The 16,649-nt window shown below is 58.7% G+C and overlaps 1 protein-coding gene across 1 annotated transcript in view; it reads left to right on the forward strand.

Moving 5' to 3' along the window:
• Positions 1-16,649, forward strand: part of KIF1A (kinesin family member 1A) — a 66,154-nt gene that overhangs the window by 1,135 nt on the left and 48,370 nt on the right. Inside the window, exons 2-11 of the mRNA XM_014547194.1 lie at positions 3,132-3,299; positions 7,977-8,053; positions 8,304-8,483; positions 9,056-9,121; positions 9,762-9,940; positions 10,889-11,000; positions 12,439-12,516; positions 13,227-13,292; positions 14,005-14,022; positions 15,896-15,971. Coding sequence (XP_014402680.1) covers positions 3,194-3,299; positions 7,977-8,053; positions 8,304-8,483; positions 9,056-9,121; positions 9,762-9,940; positions 10,889-11,000; positions 12,439-12,516; positions 13,227-13,292; positions 14,005-14,022; positions 15,896-15,971 — 958 coding nt within the window. The 5' untranslated portion in view covers positions 3,132-3,193. The remainder of the gene's footprint in view (positions 1-3,131; positions 3,300-7,976; positions 8,054-8,303; positions 8,484-9,055; positions 9,122-9,761; positions 9,941-10,888; positions 11,001-12,438; positions 12,517-13,226; positions 13,293-14,004; positions 14,023-15,895; positions 15,972-16,649) is intronic.

A 16,649-nucleotide genomic window follows, 5' to 3' on the forward strand; every position in this document is an offset into this window, starting at 1 on the left:
TTTTGAACATGTAAATCATGGTTATTTTAAAGTCCTCGGATAGCTCCTGGGTCTGGATCATGTGTAGGTATGTTTCTTTTTTCTCTTTGTGTTTTTATCTTTCCCCCTCACCCCCAATTTGTTTTGAATCATATAGTCCCGTCACTATTCATGCCTTGTAACTTTTGCTGTAAGGTCAGACATCACCCATTAAAACACTGCAGCGGTTCCAGGTGGTACACCTCTTCTCTTCCAGGAAAACAGAGCAGAGGGTCGTCTCTAAATCAGTCAGAGACGGCTGAGTCGGGGCGCCTCTGCAGTTTGGACGCGGCTTACCTTACCCATGGTTCTGCCCTGTGCCTCCCGGGGCTTTCAGATCTGGCCTGGTGTGATCACCAGGGCCCCTCCTCCGCTGGATCCTGATCTCTGATCTCTTCTCCTTAGCACCTGAGACCATGGGAGACAACTCTTGATTTTCAGAGGTTTTCTGCTTGAGTATTTAAACTTCTACCCCTCATACCTTCTGAGCTTGGCACGTGTCTTAAGGGGAGAACTGGATATTTGTTTGGCTTCATTCTCTACTTCTTTCTCCTGGGATCTTGGCCTCTCAAGTTTGTTTCTCTTGACTAAAGGCCCTGCAGGTTCCTCCATCCCTCAGCAACGGCTCTCTGCCTGGGAAGACTGCAGATTCCCAGCCTCTGGCCTGGTGACCAGAATGCAAATATGCTCCCAGGGAAAGTGCTGCGGAATGTCAGGTCATCTCCTACAATGGCAGTCCCCCGTCTCCGGAATCTTGGCCTGCTATTCTGCATGGCTTCAGTAGCTCATTGATTCCTCAAAACAGATTTAAAATTTTTATTCAGCTTCTTTAGTTGCTCTTGATGATGGTGTCCCCCCAGAGGGCTTGGCCAGAGGTCCCCACCCTGTCCTCACAGAGAGGAGGCTGGGGCACCGCTGGAAGGGGTCTCTGGGCCAGATTCTCCTGAGGGCGCTATGACAGGTAGGGAGGCTGAGGCAGAAGATTCCCTTTCAGGCTCAGCCTGGACAGCGGGGAGCTCAGGCAGTGTATCGCCTGGTCTGCCGCAGTGGCAGCTTTGGTGAAAGGATTTCCGTACCTTTGTGATTCCCATGAATCGCCTTCCCCACCAGGTGGGGTTTGAAGCTCTGCACTGGTCCCAGCATCATGGGACGTCCCCCATGCCTGTGACTGCGCTGTTGCCCACAGTGACAGCCCCCTGTGCCCTGTCCTGGAGCCAGGGTGGCACTGTGCCTTCTGTCCCCTCACCTCCCCAGAGCCCCCCAGGTGCTTCCCCTCTCTACCCCTGCCCTGATCTGGGCATGTGGGGACTTGACCACAGTCTGCTGTACTGGATGAAACTCACTCTTCCCTCGCTGGCATTCAAGGCCTACTGGAGCCAAGGGCCCTGTGAAGGCTGGTGCAGGACAAGGGCTGCCACCAACAGGAGCGCCTGCCCACCTCAGCCTGCCCCTCTGCCCAGGGTTCTCTCTGGGTGCCTCAGTCGGGCACTGTCCTACCTGTTGGCCAGGCAGTGGGTGCCCAAGGGCCATGCCCCTGCAGGGGGAAGGATGGGGTGTCATGTGGGACCCCCTCACCAAGCCCAGACCTTGCTGCTCCCTGAGTCCCATCTCCGTAGCCTGGGACACTTCCACAGGGAAGACCTGGTCCCGCCTCCCCTCCTGTCTGGTCCGAGTCTTGCTGCGGGCACTGCTTTGTCCACTCACCTCTGGCCGGTGGGCTTTTAGTGCCCAGGTACAGTCCTCTCGAACTGCACAGACCCGGCGCAGAGCCCACCACAGGCCTGTGTCCTTAAGGGGAGTTGCTTCCTCAGTGTGAGTGAAGGTGACCTTCAGGTGGATGTAAAGGTCACCTTCACACTCACTGGGATTGTCACAGAGCAGGCCCTGTGGAGTCTTGGCTGCACTGCAGCAGCTCACTCCCCAGCATCCTTCACTGATTCATGGGTGACTTTTCTTGCTGTGGATATTAATTATAAGGTATTTAAAAATATTTTCTTCTCTTCCCTGTATTGTCTCTTTCTGCTGTGTGCCTTTTTTGTTTGTTCTAGTCTCTGCATTTCTTGTTAGAGGGTGTGGTCCCAGTCAGTTTCCCCAGCTAAGCACCCTGCACTCTCCCATGGCAGCCAGCACCCTGGGCGTGCAGCAGCAGCAGGAGCAGCTGGGGTCCCACTGCTGGACATTTTGGGTGCAGTTCACACCTCTTTTTAGTGTGTGCTTCACACTTACCCTCATCTGGTGCTCAGACCCCTATGTTGAGGCTGGACAGAGCCTCTGGCGTCTGCCTGGTGGGGGAAGTGCTGGTGGGGGGCAGGGTTTTCGATATTCACAGGATGGGGGTCTGGGGGTCTTCATTAGTCTGCTAAGGCTGCTGTAACAAAGTACCATCGATGGTGTATCTTAGACAACAAAAATTCGTTGTCTCACAGTCTGGAGGCTGGAAGTCCAAGATCAAGGTATCGGCAGGACTGGTTCCTCCTGAGGCTGGAGGGAGAATGGGCCCCAGGGCTCCCCAGCTCCTGGTGGCTACTGTCAATCTTTGGTGTTTCTGGGCTTGTGGATGCATTACCATCTCTGCCTCCTTCTTCACTGGACAAGTGTCTGTGTCCAAATGTTCCTTATTATGAGGACACCAGTCATATTGTGTTGGGGGCCCACCCGACTCCCGTGGGACCTCATTTTAACCAGTTACATCGGCAAGGACCCTAATTCCAAATAAGGCCACGTTCCGAGGTCCTGGGGGTTAGGGCTTCCACATGTGCATTTGGAGGACATAGTTCAACCCACAACGGGGTCTAATGCTCCCTCCGGTGACTTTCCACAAATGTGTGTTTTTGGTGTCGCTCAGACACTGGCCTTCAGGAGAACCTGAGCCTTTCTGGGTCCCACAGCAAAGTGGCTGTTTCTTGTTAGGCTTCACGCCTCCCATTGACTTCCTTTTCTAAAATTCGTGGCGTTTCTCCCCTGCAGCTGCCCCTCCAATCCTGTCCTGTGGGCTGGAACCCGGTGCAGGTGTCTCTTAGGGTTTGGTGGGAAGTGGGTTCAATTGCCAACCAGAAACACCTCTTCTGCCTTTTTAGATATTGTTTCCAGTTCACGTCTCCCTTTTTCCCAAGGTGTGTCCTGTTCTCACTGGGGCTTTCGCCACTGCCAGGAGTGACCCACGAAGGTTGCAGAGATGGCTGGGGCCTCAGTGAAGGTGGCGGTGCGCGTCCGCCCCTTCAATTCCCGGGAAATGAGCCGTGACTCCAAGTGCATCATCCAGATGTCCGGAAGCACCACCAGTGAGTATTGGCTGCGATGGATTGTTGGCTGCTGCTGGTGCTAGGCCATGGGTCCTGTCTCCTGGCCAGAGGTAGCAGCTGATCTGGCCTGGCTCGCTCTTGCTTCTTGTCCACACGGTGTGTAGGTTTCCTGGGGCTGCAGTAACAGATGACCACAAACTGTGTGGCTGAAAACAACAGAAATGCATTCTCTCACAGTTCTGAAGGCCAGAGTCCGAAATCAAGGTGTTGATGGGGCTGGTGTGTCCATGTCATCATGTGGCCTCCTTATGGGGACAGCGATCAATGGATTTCACACCCACCCTACTCCACTGTGACCTCATCTTGACAACTAATCACACCTGCAAAGACCCTGTTTCCAAATAAGGCCACATTCTGAGGTTCAGGGGGGACATGAATTTTAGGGGACACTGTTCTACCCATGGTTACTGATTCCTTGTCTTGCTTCAGTGGCCCCAGGTTCATAAATTGTTTTCCTTTTTCTGTTCTTTTGCTGTGTTTATAATTGTAAATCATCTCAGAACCTTCCGAGAAGTGGGAGGCCTGGATTCAACATTGTGCGTAAGAGGTGGGAGGAGAGAGGCAAATTCAAGAAAGTCAGAAAAGCAGACACACCCTGAGGGGTCCTTAGCACACAGGGTCCGGCTGCGGAGCGGAAGAGAGGATGCCTCCCAGACCCCCTTGGCTCCATTGTCACACTCATTTGTAGTGAGTTGCTGCTTGGGTGCAGATGTGGGCAGAGCTCACCGCCTGAGCAGAAGCCCTCTTTGCCCATGCGGACACTGGTAGTTGCTTCTGTCAACCTGTGCAGTCTCAATGCCTAACTCATCTGAGAAGTCAGCCCCCATTTGCCATCACTGTTCTAGAATGTTCTAGGCTCCAAATAGAGCTGCACTGGACACGGAAGAGCACCGAAGGGAGCATGGCTGTTGGCGAGCAGGTGGCCACACTCTGCAGGCCTTTTCATTAGAGGAGGAGTTGGAGACACATGGTGTGGGAGACTGGCAGGACCCTGGGCAGCAGCTCAGCCAAGGGCCCGGGGACAGCAGCTAAGCCAAGGGCCCGGGGCTTGCTGTCATTGGCTGCCCCCAGGCCGACATGCCCTTGACACTCCCTGATTGAACCATCCGGGGACAGCTCAGAGGACTTGAGCTGCTTTCACCCTGGAGGCCAACCCATTAGAGTCAAGATGGGCTCTTCACTGGCAGAGGTCACAGTGGTGACCCGCATCTGCTGTCCCTGTAGTCCCACAGGAATGAGGACTGTCTGTTACAGCACAGGTGGGGAAACTCATCAGCCGACATTTGCTGAGCGTGAGCTCGTGCCAGGCTGTACTCTAGGCACCGGGTACTCACTGCCCTCGGGCTGATGTTCGATGGGGTGATGGATGATGCACGCATGTGCACGAGACAGAACTAGACCGGCCCGTGCCACAGGCCCCGCCCCACAGGGTCAGTAGGGTGCAGTGACAGGGCACACTCTAGGCACCGGGTACTCGCTGGCCTCGGGCTGATGCTCGGTGGGGTGATGGATGATGCACGCATGTGCACAATGAGACAGAACTAGACCGGCCCGTGCCATGGGTCCCGCCCCACAGGGTCAGTAGGGTGCAGTGACAGGGCAGGGGGACTTGCTGAGGTGTGTGGGGCATGTGAGGCAAATTAGATCAATGGAAAGGAGGCTTCCTCATCAGAGGATGGGAGGGTCTCCTGTGCTGACAGGCAAGTGCCTGGGTTTGAGCTAATGCTTTGCTGGAACCCCGCTGAGGTTTTGGTCTCTGCTTTAGCTAGGCTTCCTCCTAAATCCTGTGAGTCTGGGGCAGTGACCTGGTAAAACAGCACGCATCTCTCTCTTTAGCTCACACACACACACACACACACACACACCTATGTTTGCCAGTTTCTGTCCTGTGAACACTCTCCCCACAGCCAGTTTCAGGCCACCTAGGGTTTACCGACAGGCGCACAGGTTCCGAGCACCGGACACCGCTGTGCTGGAGGTGCCGGCATCTCTGCCTGGGGTGCAGCTGAAGACTGCAGGGCATGCAGGCAGACAGTGGCTGCCGTTGACTCCTTTCCTCCTGGTCTCGCCTCCCGACTCAAGCTGGCATCCCCACAGCTCGTGTCTTTGACCCTTGGGGCACTGCCCCCTTCGTTGGCTCCTGCAGAGCCTGGGCAGGGCTGGGGGGCGTGGGGCATTTCAGGGAGCTGTCCCCGAGCCGCCTGCCCAGCGTGCCCGGAGGGCTGTTCTCCTTCCTCTCCTCAAACGTACACAAGGAGAACCGGGGGCCCTGCAAGGGAAGGCTGTTCTCCAGCAAAACGGTTCCTCTCTGCGTGCAGCAGGCTGAGGGGGGTGCCTGTCCGGCCAGCCTTGGCAGGTCACCCTGGTGAGGGCTCAGGGGCGACAGTAGAGAGCCAGGTCTGGGTGGACCCTGGGCTCCAGTCTGGCTGTGTGCCCTGTGACCCGGGGAGGGCACGACCCCTCTGACCTCAGAATCTGTAATGATAGAGGGCATTTCTCAGACACCACAGGACCTCCAGGGGGTCAGCCACACCAGGGGACCCGTCGGCAGGGGGTGGGGGCAGGTCCCCAGGGCCAGAGCAGCTCTGCCCAGTGGTCTCCACGGCAGGTTCTCCTTAGCACGTACCCCTCCCTCTGACCTGTCTGTCAGCTGTCCCAGCCCACCCACAGTTCCTTGAGCACACCTGTGCCCTGGCCCTGTGCGGGCTCCCACCTCAGGGAGCTCATGGTCCATGTGGGTGTATACAAACATGCTAGCACCAGGACTCCATCAGAGCAAGGTCAGCGCCTGGGGTTGGGCCAGTGTGATGTGGGTGAAGAGAGCAGGATGGATGGGGATGTGGGGATGGGGCCAGGCTGCTCAGAGAGCCGGTGTGGGGGCCAGCCAGGGATGGGAGAGCAGGACGGGGCTCAGGCCTGTCCTGGGAACCTGGCCCACAGGCAGGGAGGGGAGGAGATGAGGTCATGGAGGTGAGGCATTGTGGGGTGAGCCAGGGACCGGGCCACTTGCTGCCAGGGGACCCAGTGGAGGCCCAGCCCAGGCTGCCCATGTCAAGAGGGCTGGTGATTGTTGTTTCTATGGCGCCCACATGATCTGCACTGGGGTTGTGGTGGCCAAGCCCCTAGGTCTCAGGAGGTGAAGCCAGGGCAGCTTGTTCTCCGCTGGGCCTGGCTCCTGGAGGCAGCATGGATGTGACCCCCTCTTGGCTGCGAGGACAGGGATGTGATGGTCCGTCACCTTCTCCTTCTTGTAGCTTCCCAAGGGCACTGGGTCATCTCCCAGAAGCGCTCAAGCCTGGGGTCTGGAGCCCAAAGCCAGGTCAGCCCTGGGGATGGGGCCTCATTTGACGCCCGTGCCGTGAGCAGGACATTCAGCCAGGGCAAATGGCCGAGGGGCCTGCCCAGGAACCGGGCCTGGGGCAGCTGCAGGAGCCTGGCAAGGCTGAGGGGAGGTGTTGGCTTTCCAGGGCTGCCCTACAAGGTACCACACGGAGGATCGGACATCAGGTCTGGAGGCTGGAAGTGCGAGCTTGGGTGTGGGCAGGTGGGTTCCCTCAGAGCCTGTGAGGGAGAACCTGCTCCCTGCCTCTCCGGCTCCTGGCGGCCACTGCAGTCCTTGCGGTCCCTGGCGTGTAGCCGCATCGCTGCATCCCTGTTCCATTTTTGCATGGCCTGCTCCCTGTGTGCATGTCTGTGTCAAATGTCCCCTTTTATAAGGAAACAGTCATGTTGGATTAGGGCCATCTGACTCCAGTATGACCTCATTTTAACCAGTTACATCTGTAAGGACCCCACCTCCAAATAAGGTCATTCTGAGGTCCGGGGGTCAGAACTTCCACATATGAATTCGAGGGGTCTGCTTCTCTTGATGCTGGTGACAGGTCACCTGGTAGGGCCAGGGGTGTGGGGTCTTGAAGGCTGTGCCGTGCCCAGGAAAGTGAGGGCCTCAGACAGTTGTCCCTGGGGAGAATCAGTGATGGTGAGCAACCATGGTCTCCATCCCCAAACATGGGGGTGGGGGTGTGGCTTCCTAGGGGTGCCTGAAGCCTTGATGACTGGGACTGGTCCGAGTTCCTGGTGGATCCCCTGGAGGGATCTGCCTCCAGCTGGGTGGGACGTTGGGGGGTCTAACGGTCCTCTATCAACATGGACATTTCGGGTTCAGACAGTGGGCAGCAGGCAGGGTGGCCTGACGGGGCTGGGGCCGAGGTCCCTCCTGCCACTGAGGACCCACTGCCTGCTGGGTTCGGAGTCTGGGAAACGCTGGGGACTGGGCCTCACAGACCTGGGGTGAAACAGCCTTGGACTGGGGGGAGGGGTCTCCTGGCACACTTGGCGGCCGCCAGGGTGGGTGATCGCTTCATCTCGAGTTTGTGGCTTCCTTCCTAGTTTGATGAACTGATGTTCCGTGACTTGCGAGCAAGGCCTCAGTCAGGCCGGGGTGCAGCTCGGTGAGGGAGAAGGGAGGGACCTGTGAGGGGACAGTCCTTAGAGCCATGAGCGCACACCTGGAAAGAACCTGAAAGGGCACTGATGGGAAGAGAATAAGTTGTGTCCCTGCGGGGGCGGGGGCGGGGGAGGCGCAGCCAGCACTCCCGGACACACAGTGGAGATGCAGCAAAGCGTTAACCACCACACCTGTCCCCCTCCCCACAGCCATCGTTAACCCCAAACAGCCCAAGGAGACGCCCAAAAGCTTCAGCTTCGACTACTCCTACTGGTCGCACACCTCGGTAAGCCCGGGCTGGGGGTCCACGGGAGGTAGGCCACAGCTGTGTGGACACCGCTCAGCCCCTCCTGCTGTGTGGCCAACACCCAGTCCCTCGGCCTCTCTGAGCTGCACGTTCCTCTCTAAATGAGGCGATGACCACATTTCTTCCTGCCCTGGAGGTTCCGGGACATGATGTGGGCCCTCTGGGAATGTAGTGGGCTGAGCCCTCAGCGCCCCCGACTCCTGCAGCTGCAGCCCCTCTTGTCCTGCAGCCCGAGGACATCAACTATGCATCGCAGAAGCAGGTGTACCAGGACATCGGCGAGGAGATGCTACAGCACGCCTTCGAGGGTTACAACGTCTGCATCTTCGCCTACGGCCAGACGGGGGCCGGCAAGTCCTACACCATGATGGGCAAGCAGGAGAAGGACCAGCAGGGCATCATCCCACAGGCATGTGGGGCAGGGAGGGCACACGCGATGGGGTGGCAGGACCCAGTGATGGCAGGGACACACAGAGCAGCAGGGGCAGCTGGGAGACCCGCTGGTGGAAGTGACCCTCCTCTGGGGGCTGTGAGGACTGGTGGTCTGGGCAGGGAGAGGTGCCCAGGTTAACTGAAGGCTGAGATGCAAATGCCTCAGATACTGCTGGGACCCACCCTGGCCCACCCCCCTGGTGGGCTTCTGGATCTGAGCTGCTCAGTGCTTGACCTGGTCAGGGCAGCAGAGAACACTGGGTGGTCTGTAACATGGCAGACCCCCTACCCCATGCAGACAAGGACGGCCGGAGGAGCAGGCCAGTGTGAGCAGATGATACGTGAGAAAAGGTCAGATGTCAATGAGGGGACCACTGAGTTGAGCAGAAGACAGCAGCTCATTCGCCTGCAGGCCTTCTCAGTGCCTTCAAGATGAACTGTGAGGGTGTGAGAGGGGCCAGGAGAACAACGGCTAGCCTGGGCACAGGCAACCCATAGCACCCTGAGGGCAGGGCCTTCATCATCTGACTATGTCTTGGGTCTCTACAGCTTTGCGAGGACCTGTTCTCCCGCATCAATGACACGACCAATGACAACATGTCCTACTCCGTGGAGGTAGGGGTCCCCGCCCAGCTTCTGGTCCTCCGGGCATGACTGGGGTTCTAGGCATGGATAGCGATGCTTTTCTGGTGTATAGTGAGTCCCCATCACTGGTTTGTGCCCTTAGCTTGTCACTCGCTTGCACATGTGGCAACCATGCCACCACACCCACTCAGGGCACAGATGTGCAGGGCACAGGGGAGTGAGGGGCAGTCCTCTGCTCAGCTGGTGTGCAGTGAGCTGCTGCTCTGTGCTGGGCACAGGGACAGGTGCCTCAGAGCTGCATAGCCTGGGCCATACTGTGGCTGTGGCCCCAGGGTGAGCCCCAGGATGGCTGTGGGTGGGGAGGGCCAGGCAGGCAGGGATGGGCTGACACCCTCAATGCACACACTCATGCAGGGGCTTGGATTCCTTTGCACACCTCCCCCTACCCAGTGGGCGGTTCACGCTCCCTACCCCAAAAGTCTCTAATGGTGGCCCCTGCACTCTCTCCTCAGGGTTCTTGGGTAGTGACCCCCACATCTCCTAATACTCCCTCCTCAGGAGTCCCTGACGACAGCCCCACCTCCCATCTCGAGTATTTCTGATAACTGTCCCCACACCTATCTTTGGGTTTTCTGATGGTGGCCCCCACACAAATGTCTCTGCCCTGCAGGTCAGCTACATGGAGATCTACTGTGAGCGTGTCCGCGACCTCCTGAACCCCAAGAACAAGGGCAACCTGCGTGTGAGGGAGCACCCGCTGCTGGGGCCGTACGTGGAGGACCTCTCCAAGCTGGCCGTCACCTCCTACAATGACATCCAGGACCTCATGGACTCAGGGAACAAGGCCAGGTGTGTGGGGTGACTCGCCCACCCTCTCTGTCCTCTAACCCCCACTGTGCCCACAGCTTCCAGTCTCTGTGAGGAAGGCTGGTCCCTGGGGCACCTCTCATCTTCCCTGAGGAGGTGAGGGCCTTGGGGGCCTGCAGCTCCCTGCACAGGGGGACACTGTGACCTACAGGTGGGCTGCTCCTCCTGGGGGTGGGCTGTGCACCCTGCGGGGGGAAGTGCCGGCGCCATCTGTGGCTGCTGCCCCTGGTGGTCATCCCTACAGGCAGCTGGCCTGCTGGGCCCAGTGACCAGGAGACTGAGGTCTGGCCCACCTGCTCTGAGGGTAAATGGGGCCCGTGGATAGGGCTCTGGGCAGGAACCCATGGGGAAGTGTCAGCTGTAGGCACTGCCGGCCATAAGCAGCCCATCTTCCTGGGCTTCACTGCCTGGTTGTCATGACAACAGTCCCCCTCTTTATCACCCAGGGACTCCTGGAGGGTTAGGGTTCCCTTTGTGGGTCACCGCCACCCCTATTTGTGGGCCTGTTCTGACGAGGCCCCTTGTGCTGTGGGCTGTCAGACAGGGAGCCTATCGGGGGACACTTCCCTGAGGTCTCTGCCTGTCGGTGGCTTTGGGGCTTCCCACATCACAGCCGTGAGGGCTCCTGCCCAGCTTATAGAGTGAGCAATACCTGGCTTTGCTGAGCACCCGGGAGTAGAGATATACCCCCAGTCACAGCACCCCAAGTACCAGGCTGGAGCTGGGGGGTGAGGGTCCCCTGATGGACATGGTGGACAGGGGTGTGTGGGCCCTGTTGCTCTGACAGGAGGCATGGTCACCAGCGGGGCAGCCCTGAGAACCCAGGGGAGCTGACACCCCATGACCTGGCCCAGGGGACTGGCACCACCGGTGACCCGAATGTCCAACCACAGGAGGGCGGGTAACCACAAGTGGCTTCTGTCCCCTCAGGACTGTGGCCGCCACGAACATGAATGAGACCAGCAGCCGCTCCCACGCCGTCTTCAACATCATCTTCACTCAGAAGCGCCACGATGCGGAGACCGACATCACCACAGAGAAAGTGAGCGTGGCCTTGGTGGTGGTGACATCAGGCAGGCGGACGGGTCCGGCCGGTCAGGCAGGATGAGGAGGCCAAGCCACACACTGGCCTGGGAGGCATGGGCAGCAACCTCACACCGGGTACCAGGCACTTCCACCCCTTGGTGAGAGGTTGGCCAGACCTGGGAGGCCGCCTCATCTGGGCGTTTGATGCCACCTGGGTGTGGAAGGAACTTGGGGTGGAGGGGCCATGGACTCTCCTACCAGATGGTTTTGGTGGAGACTGGGGGCTGAGATGTCCCCAGAGCTGCACCCCAGCACAGCCCCACAGGCCCAGGATGCCTGGGCGACCCGCGGAGGCAGCAGTGGAGGCCAGGAGGTCTCAGCTTGAGTGAGTGCCTGTCACAGAGGTGACCGTGGGCACTGGCATCTTCGAGCACAAAGGAGAGGCTGTGCTGAGCAGGCACCACCCTGCCCCACTGCCCACAGCCCCAGATGCCTTTCCCACGTGCCTTGGCATGCGCCATGGACCCAGGCAGGGGGGTCCTCTTCTGAGGCCTCTATCCCGACACACATCTGTGGGCTCCCGAAAGGGGCAGCAGGGCCAGTGCCAAGCCTGTTCACGTCCACCAGTAGCTGTGCCCTACAGCGCCGGGTTCCCTCTGACTGTGCCTCTCCCCCACCCCCACGTCCAGGCCTTCTCCCAGGGCACCTCAGCCACCTCCTGGAGGGCCGGCTCTCTCAGGCAGCACCCCAGGATCCGCAGAGGGTCAGGGAAGATAGTACCACTTAGACCTGGTGGTACTGGGGTCACCTCGGCCAGGCACTAGCCTCCTGGAGGCTCATGACAGCCCAATGGGGCCTGGAGGGCAGGGATGGGTCAGCTTGGTTGCAGGGTACCGAAGGGTCCCACTGCTGTCTGGGCTTGTTGACATCTGGGCGAGTTGCCCTCAGTAGCCATGTTCAAGAGGGCCTTGGCCTCCTCTGAATGCAGGTGGCCACCTGCCCTAGGCCAGGGAAGTGTACTGGGGCCCCTGCCCCGGGCACGAGGAATTCAATCAGTGGCTGGGCACTGGAACTGGGTTTAAACCCCAGCACAGGCAAAGTTCCCATCTGTGGAAATGGGCGATAGTGAGGGACCCACCTCATGGGTGCTGTGGGGAGTCCACGAACAAACACGTGAAGAGCATCGAGTGTGCAGAAAACAGTGTGGCCGCAACCCTGGTGTTCAGGGGTGGGGGGCCTGCAGCCTGTGAGGTGAGGTGGCCTCAAACCTCAGGTAGTGGCAGAAGAGCTGCGAACAGAGGTGCAGAGGGAACGCAGGGCCACAGACTTTTAGACCCCCAGGTGGGGCTTGGCCGTGGCTCCGCGGGTGGGCCCTTTAGGCGGTGCCCAGGGAGGAAGGGTGCCCCATAGCAGCCTCATGGCATCTTCTGCAGTTGACACATTTGCCTTTTCAGGTGAGCAAAATCAGCCTGGTGGACTTGGCTGGGAGCGAGCGGGCTGACTCCACAGGCGCGAAGGGCACGCGGCTCAAGGTAGGGGCCCAACCGCCACGCCCATGGAGAGCAGCGGGTCCCCTGCTACCCTACTCAAAGGCGGGGTCAAGTCTGCAATCCTGGCTTGTTCCAGGGTGGGCCAGGCAGGAGGGCTCAGCCCTTCTTGGGGTTGGAGGGAGGTATTGGGACCACCCTCAAGGGTGAGCCTAGGTGAGTGGGGGGCACAGGTGAGGAGATGGGAGAAGGCCAGCAGGCAGACAACCTGGCAGGAAAGCTGGGACCTCTGTGGGCCCCACAGCACCTCGCCACTGGGGTCTGCGCTTTCCCACCGGAAGAACACAGGCTGCGAGGCAGCTGTGGGAGGGGCAGTGAGCTGGCCGGCCATGGTCCTGAGGGGATACCTCTGGTCAGGCAGTCTTGAGTGTCAGGAAAGAGAATTTTTGTTTCCCTGAGCCCCGCTTTGGTCTCCACTGTTACCTGATGGATGGGATGGGGCTTTGGAAATGTTTCCAGGTAGGGCATCTATAGGGTGTTACTAGGATTTCTAGGAAGCCCAGGAGAACCTTGGGCAAACTGCACTCCCTGCCCGGCCAGGTGGGCCTCTGATCGGCCTCCTGTCGGAGGCTCCCATACCCCCTAAAAGCCTAAAGGGTCAACAGTCCTGGCTGGGTGGTCTCAGCCCACCCCACATGGGTCAGGCCCCAGGCTCCTGAGGCTTCCTAATGTCCCGACCATCTTCTCCACCACAGGAGGGAGCCAATATCAACAAGTCCTTGACTACACTGGGGAAGGTCATCTCTGCTCTGGCTGAAATGGTGAGCAGGCTCGGGCTTCTAGGACGAGGCTGATGGGGCAGACCATGGAGGGGCCGCCCTGTCCTGCTTTCCTCGGGGGATGCTGGGAGCCTGTAGGGGTTCGAGGGAAGCCCAGAGATGTGGGTGGGGTGTCACTAGGCTGCAGATGGAGTCACTTCCTGAAGCCTCAGTGTCCCCACCTGTAAAATTGGGGTGAGCTGTATTCCTCCCAGGGCCCTTCGCAGGGTACCATGAGCTTTGGTGAGCTTGTTGGCGGGCGTCCTTCTCGGAGGGCAGGGCTGTGTCAGCTCTGACCTCAATTAGCCCCATCCGGGCCATCCTCCAGGAGGGAGCCCATGGCCCTTGGAGGTGAGAGACTGGGTTTGATGGGCCCCACAGGGCAGGCAGTATTGCCCACTCACTAAGACACCCAGGCCTTCAGCCAGGGATGGGCAAATCTCCGGAGACCCTGCCCACCTCTGAAATTGTTGATGGAGGGAAGGGCTGATGGGGGGCAGCAGCCTGAGAGGCTGCACTATCGTTTGGTCTGACTCTCAGGCCCAGCTCAGGGTGGCCAGCGATGGCCGGGCGGCAAGTGATGGACGCCTGGCACGTGCTCAGGCCTTCCCTGCTCCTTTGCCCTCTGGAGCCAGCTCGTCCCCCTCTTCTCACACACCCTGGGGCCCCAGTCTTGCTCCAGGTCCTCAGACTCTTTCTGTCTTTTCCTTTTCAGGACTCTGGGCCCAATAAGGTGAGCTGCTTGCTTCAGTTCTGGGGGGAGGTGTCTTCAGTCCTTGATGGGGAGGGCCCAAAAGCAAACAGTGCCCTTAGCTCAGGCTACCCTCGCGAAGGCTGCGGCAGTAGAATTCACCCCTTCGTTTGTGCACTTAACCAGCAAACACATTGCGGCCAACTCTGAGCTAGGCCCTGAGCTAGGAGAGCAACACAGCCTTCTGGGGCCTGGGCAGAGCAGGAGGCAGATAATAGAAACAGAAAAGGAAGACTATAGGGGTGGGCAAAAGTAGGTTTATAGTTGTGAGTATGAAACAGTTACTAAAGCTATCATAATAGTCATAACCTGCATGTCTTTTTCCATACGAACAACTGTGTTGACCTTCTAGGAATAAGACGGTGCAGGCTGGGAAGGCCGAGGTGAGGGAGGGCGGTGGGTGGTTCTGGGAGTTGCTGAGCATGGCAGAGCAAGGGCTGCTGGTGGGTGGACGGGCACTGGTGAGGGAGCAGCAAAAGTCAAAGGCGAAGTAACTGAGTGATTGTAGGGCATGTACTGTGGCAACAAGGACAAATGTGGCAGAGATTCAGCCTCAGGAATTAAGTAAAGAAAAGTAGGAATGGAGTTTTTCACCCACCAAGTTTCCAAAGGAGAAAGGAAGCCCCAAGTACTGATGGCTTGGAGTTCAAACCGGCTCACAGAGCCGGCCCAGCGTTCCTGAAACCCCCTTTGACAGCGTGTCTTGAGAGCTTTCACCCTTTGTCCCCTGAGAGTTGTTGAGCTCCTCTTGGGGATCATCCTAAAAAGCAATGACGAATGTGTTGGCCCCAGAGAAATGGCCCGGCCACTTACAGGGTGTCCATGGGAGGGGCTCTGGGGGCAGGGGCCATGCCCGTTGGCCACTATGGGGGCTCCACAAATATTTTTTAAAAATCCTCTCCCAAGGATATTTTCCCATTGATTTTTAGAGAGTGGAAGGAAGGGAGGAGGGGTGGGGAATAGAGACAGAGAGAAAGAGAGAAACATCGATGTGAGGGAGACACATCAATTGGTTGCCGCCTGCACATGTCCTGACCGGGGCCAGGGATTGAGCTTGCAACCCAGTGCTCTTGACCGGGAATTGAACCCAAGACCCTTTGGTCCAAGGGCCGAGAAACCCAGCTAGGGCCACAAATATTTCTTAAGCAGCTGTGCACATAAAAGAGCCAACACTGGAAAGTAACTGAATATTAGTGATTAGTGGAGTCACTATGTCAGTCATGGCGGGTCCACCGAGGTGATTCTCGCAGCCATTATATGGGCTGGAGTCCACATTTTGAGTGGATTTGCCTTACTAGAGGAATAAAGAGCCACTGGGGTAGACAGTGTGGAGGGTGCTTCTTTAGGGGAGGGAGGGGCACAGGTATGAAAGCAGGGCTTGCACTCTAGCTTCTGAAGGGAGGTGGGAAGTTTGATGGACATGGAGGGTGAGTGCTGTGTGGAAGGGCGGTAAGCTGTGGGGCTGGCGGAGGCCGGATGCCACACTTCGCAGTGGGGCCTTTTATTTCAGTCAGCAGAGCCACTGCTGGTGTTTGAGGAGGGGCTCAGATGGGCCCTTCTGACAGGGAGGAGGGCGATACACCAGCCGTGACATCAGCACGCCTGGGCTCGGGTCCCGCTGTGCGACCCAGACACGGTGGGGATGACAAGCGAGGGACCTGAGGGATGTGCAGCAAGTCGCTGATTCCAGCCCTGGGGGAGGTGCCTGGCAGGGCACCCTGGGTCCAGGTGTGGAGAAGCCTTAGAGCTGGCCCAGCCCTGCCCCCCATGGCAGCCTTGGCTTTGGGGACCACCCTGTGCTTGCCTCTCCTCCTCCATGAGTTCAGGGTTGACCTTGAATGTTCCTCCCGCACAGAACAAGAAAAAGAAGAAGACAGATTTCATTCCCTACCGAGATTCTGTGCTGACCTGGCTCCTCAGGGAGAACCTGGGTGAGGACTGGTGGGTTCGCCCAACCCTGGGGTTCTAACTCCCAGCGTGGGCCACTGCCCCATCTTCCTGCCTGGAGGGGTGCCCAGCCACCAGGAGGCCTAGTTCCTTTCTGGGCCACGACTGAGGTGAACCTGGGGGGTCCTTCCAGAGGGCCTGGGACCGTGGCCAGAGAAAGGTATTGACAGCAAGTGTGGGGAACCAGGATGGTCCACGGGCCACAGAACCCACCCACCCATGTCAGGGTTCCTGGTTCAGGCCTGACACCCAGACCAAGTACCCACTCCTCTCTGGGCCTTGGTTTCCCCTTCTATGACAGGGACCCGGGACTCTGCTTGCTGGGTTTTGGGGAGCTGTCATAAATCACCCCTTCTCCTCTCTGCCTGAGTTTGTAACCAGTAGCAGTAGCTGGGGAGATGGAGACTGAAATGCCTCTCACCCAAATATAAACTCAGGGGTCCTCCCCAGCGGGGGAAGTCGATGCCTAGGGAGATAGACCGAGTCTTGGGCTGGCCTGATGAACATAGACAGTGGATCCCCGGCCTTTCTCGGCTGCATCCTAGAGCCCCTCTGTGCCACCCAGTTGGCCCATGATTCTGTTTACCTCTCTGAGCCTCAGCCCCCCCCCCCCCCCCCCCCCCCCCCCCGAACTGGGGGGGGGGGGGGGCGGGGGGGGCAGA

This window comes from Myotis brandtii, unplaced genomic scaffold (assembly GCF_000412655.1).
Source record: "Myotis brandtii unplaced genomic scaffold, ASM41265v1 scaffold112, whole genome shotgun sequence".
Lineage (NCBI taxonomy): Eukaryota > Metazoa > Chordata > Mammalia > Chiroptera > Vespertilionidae > Myotis > Myotis brandtii.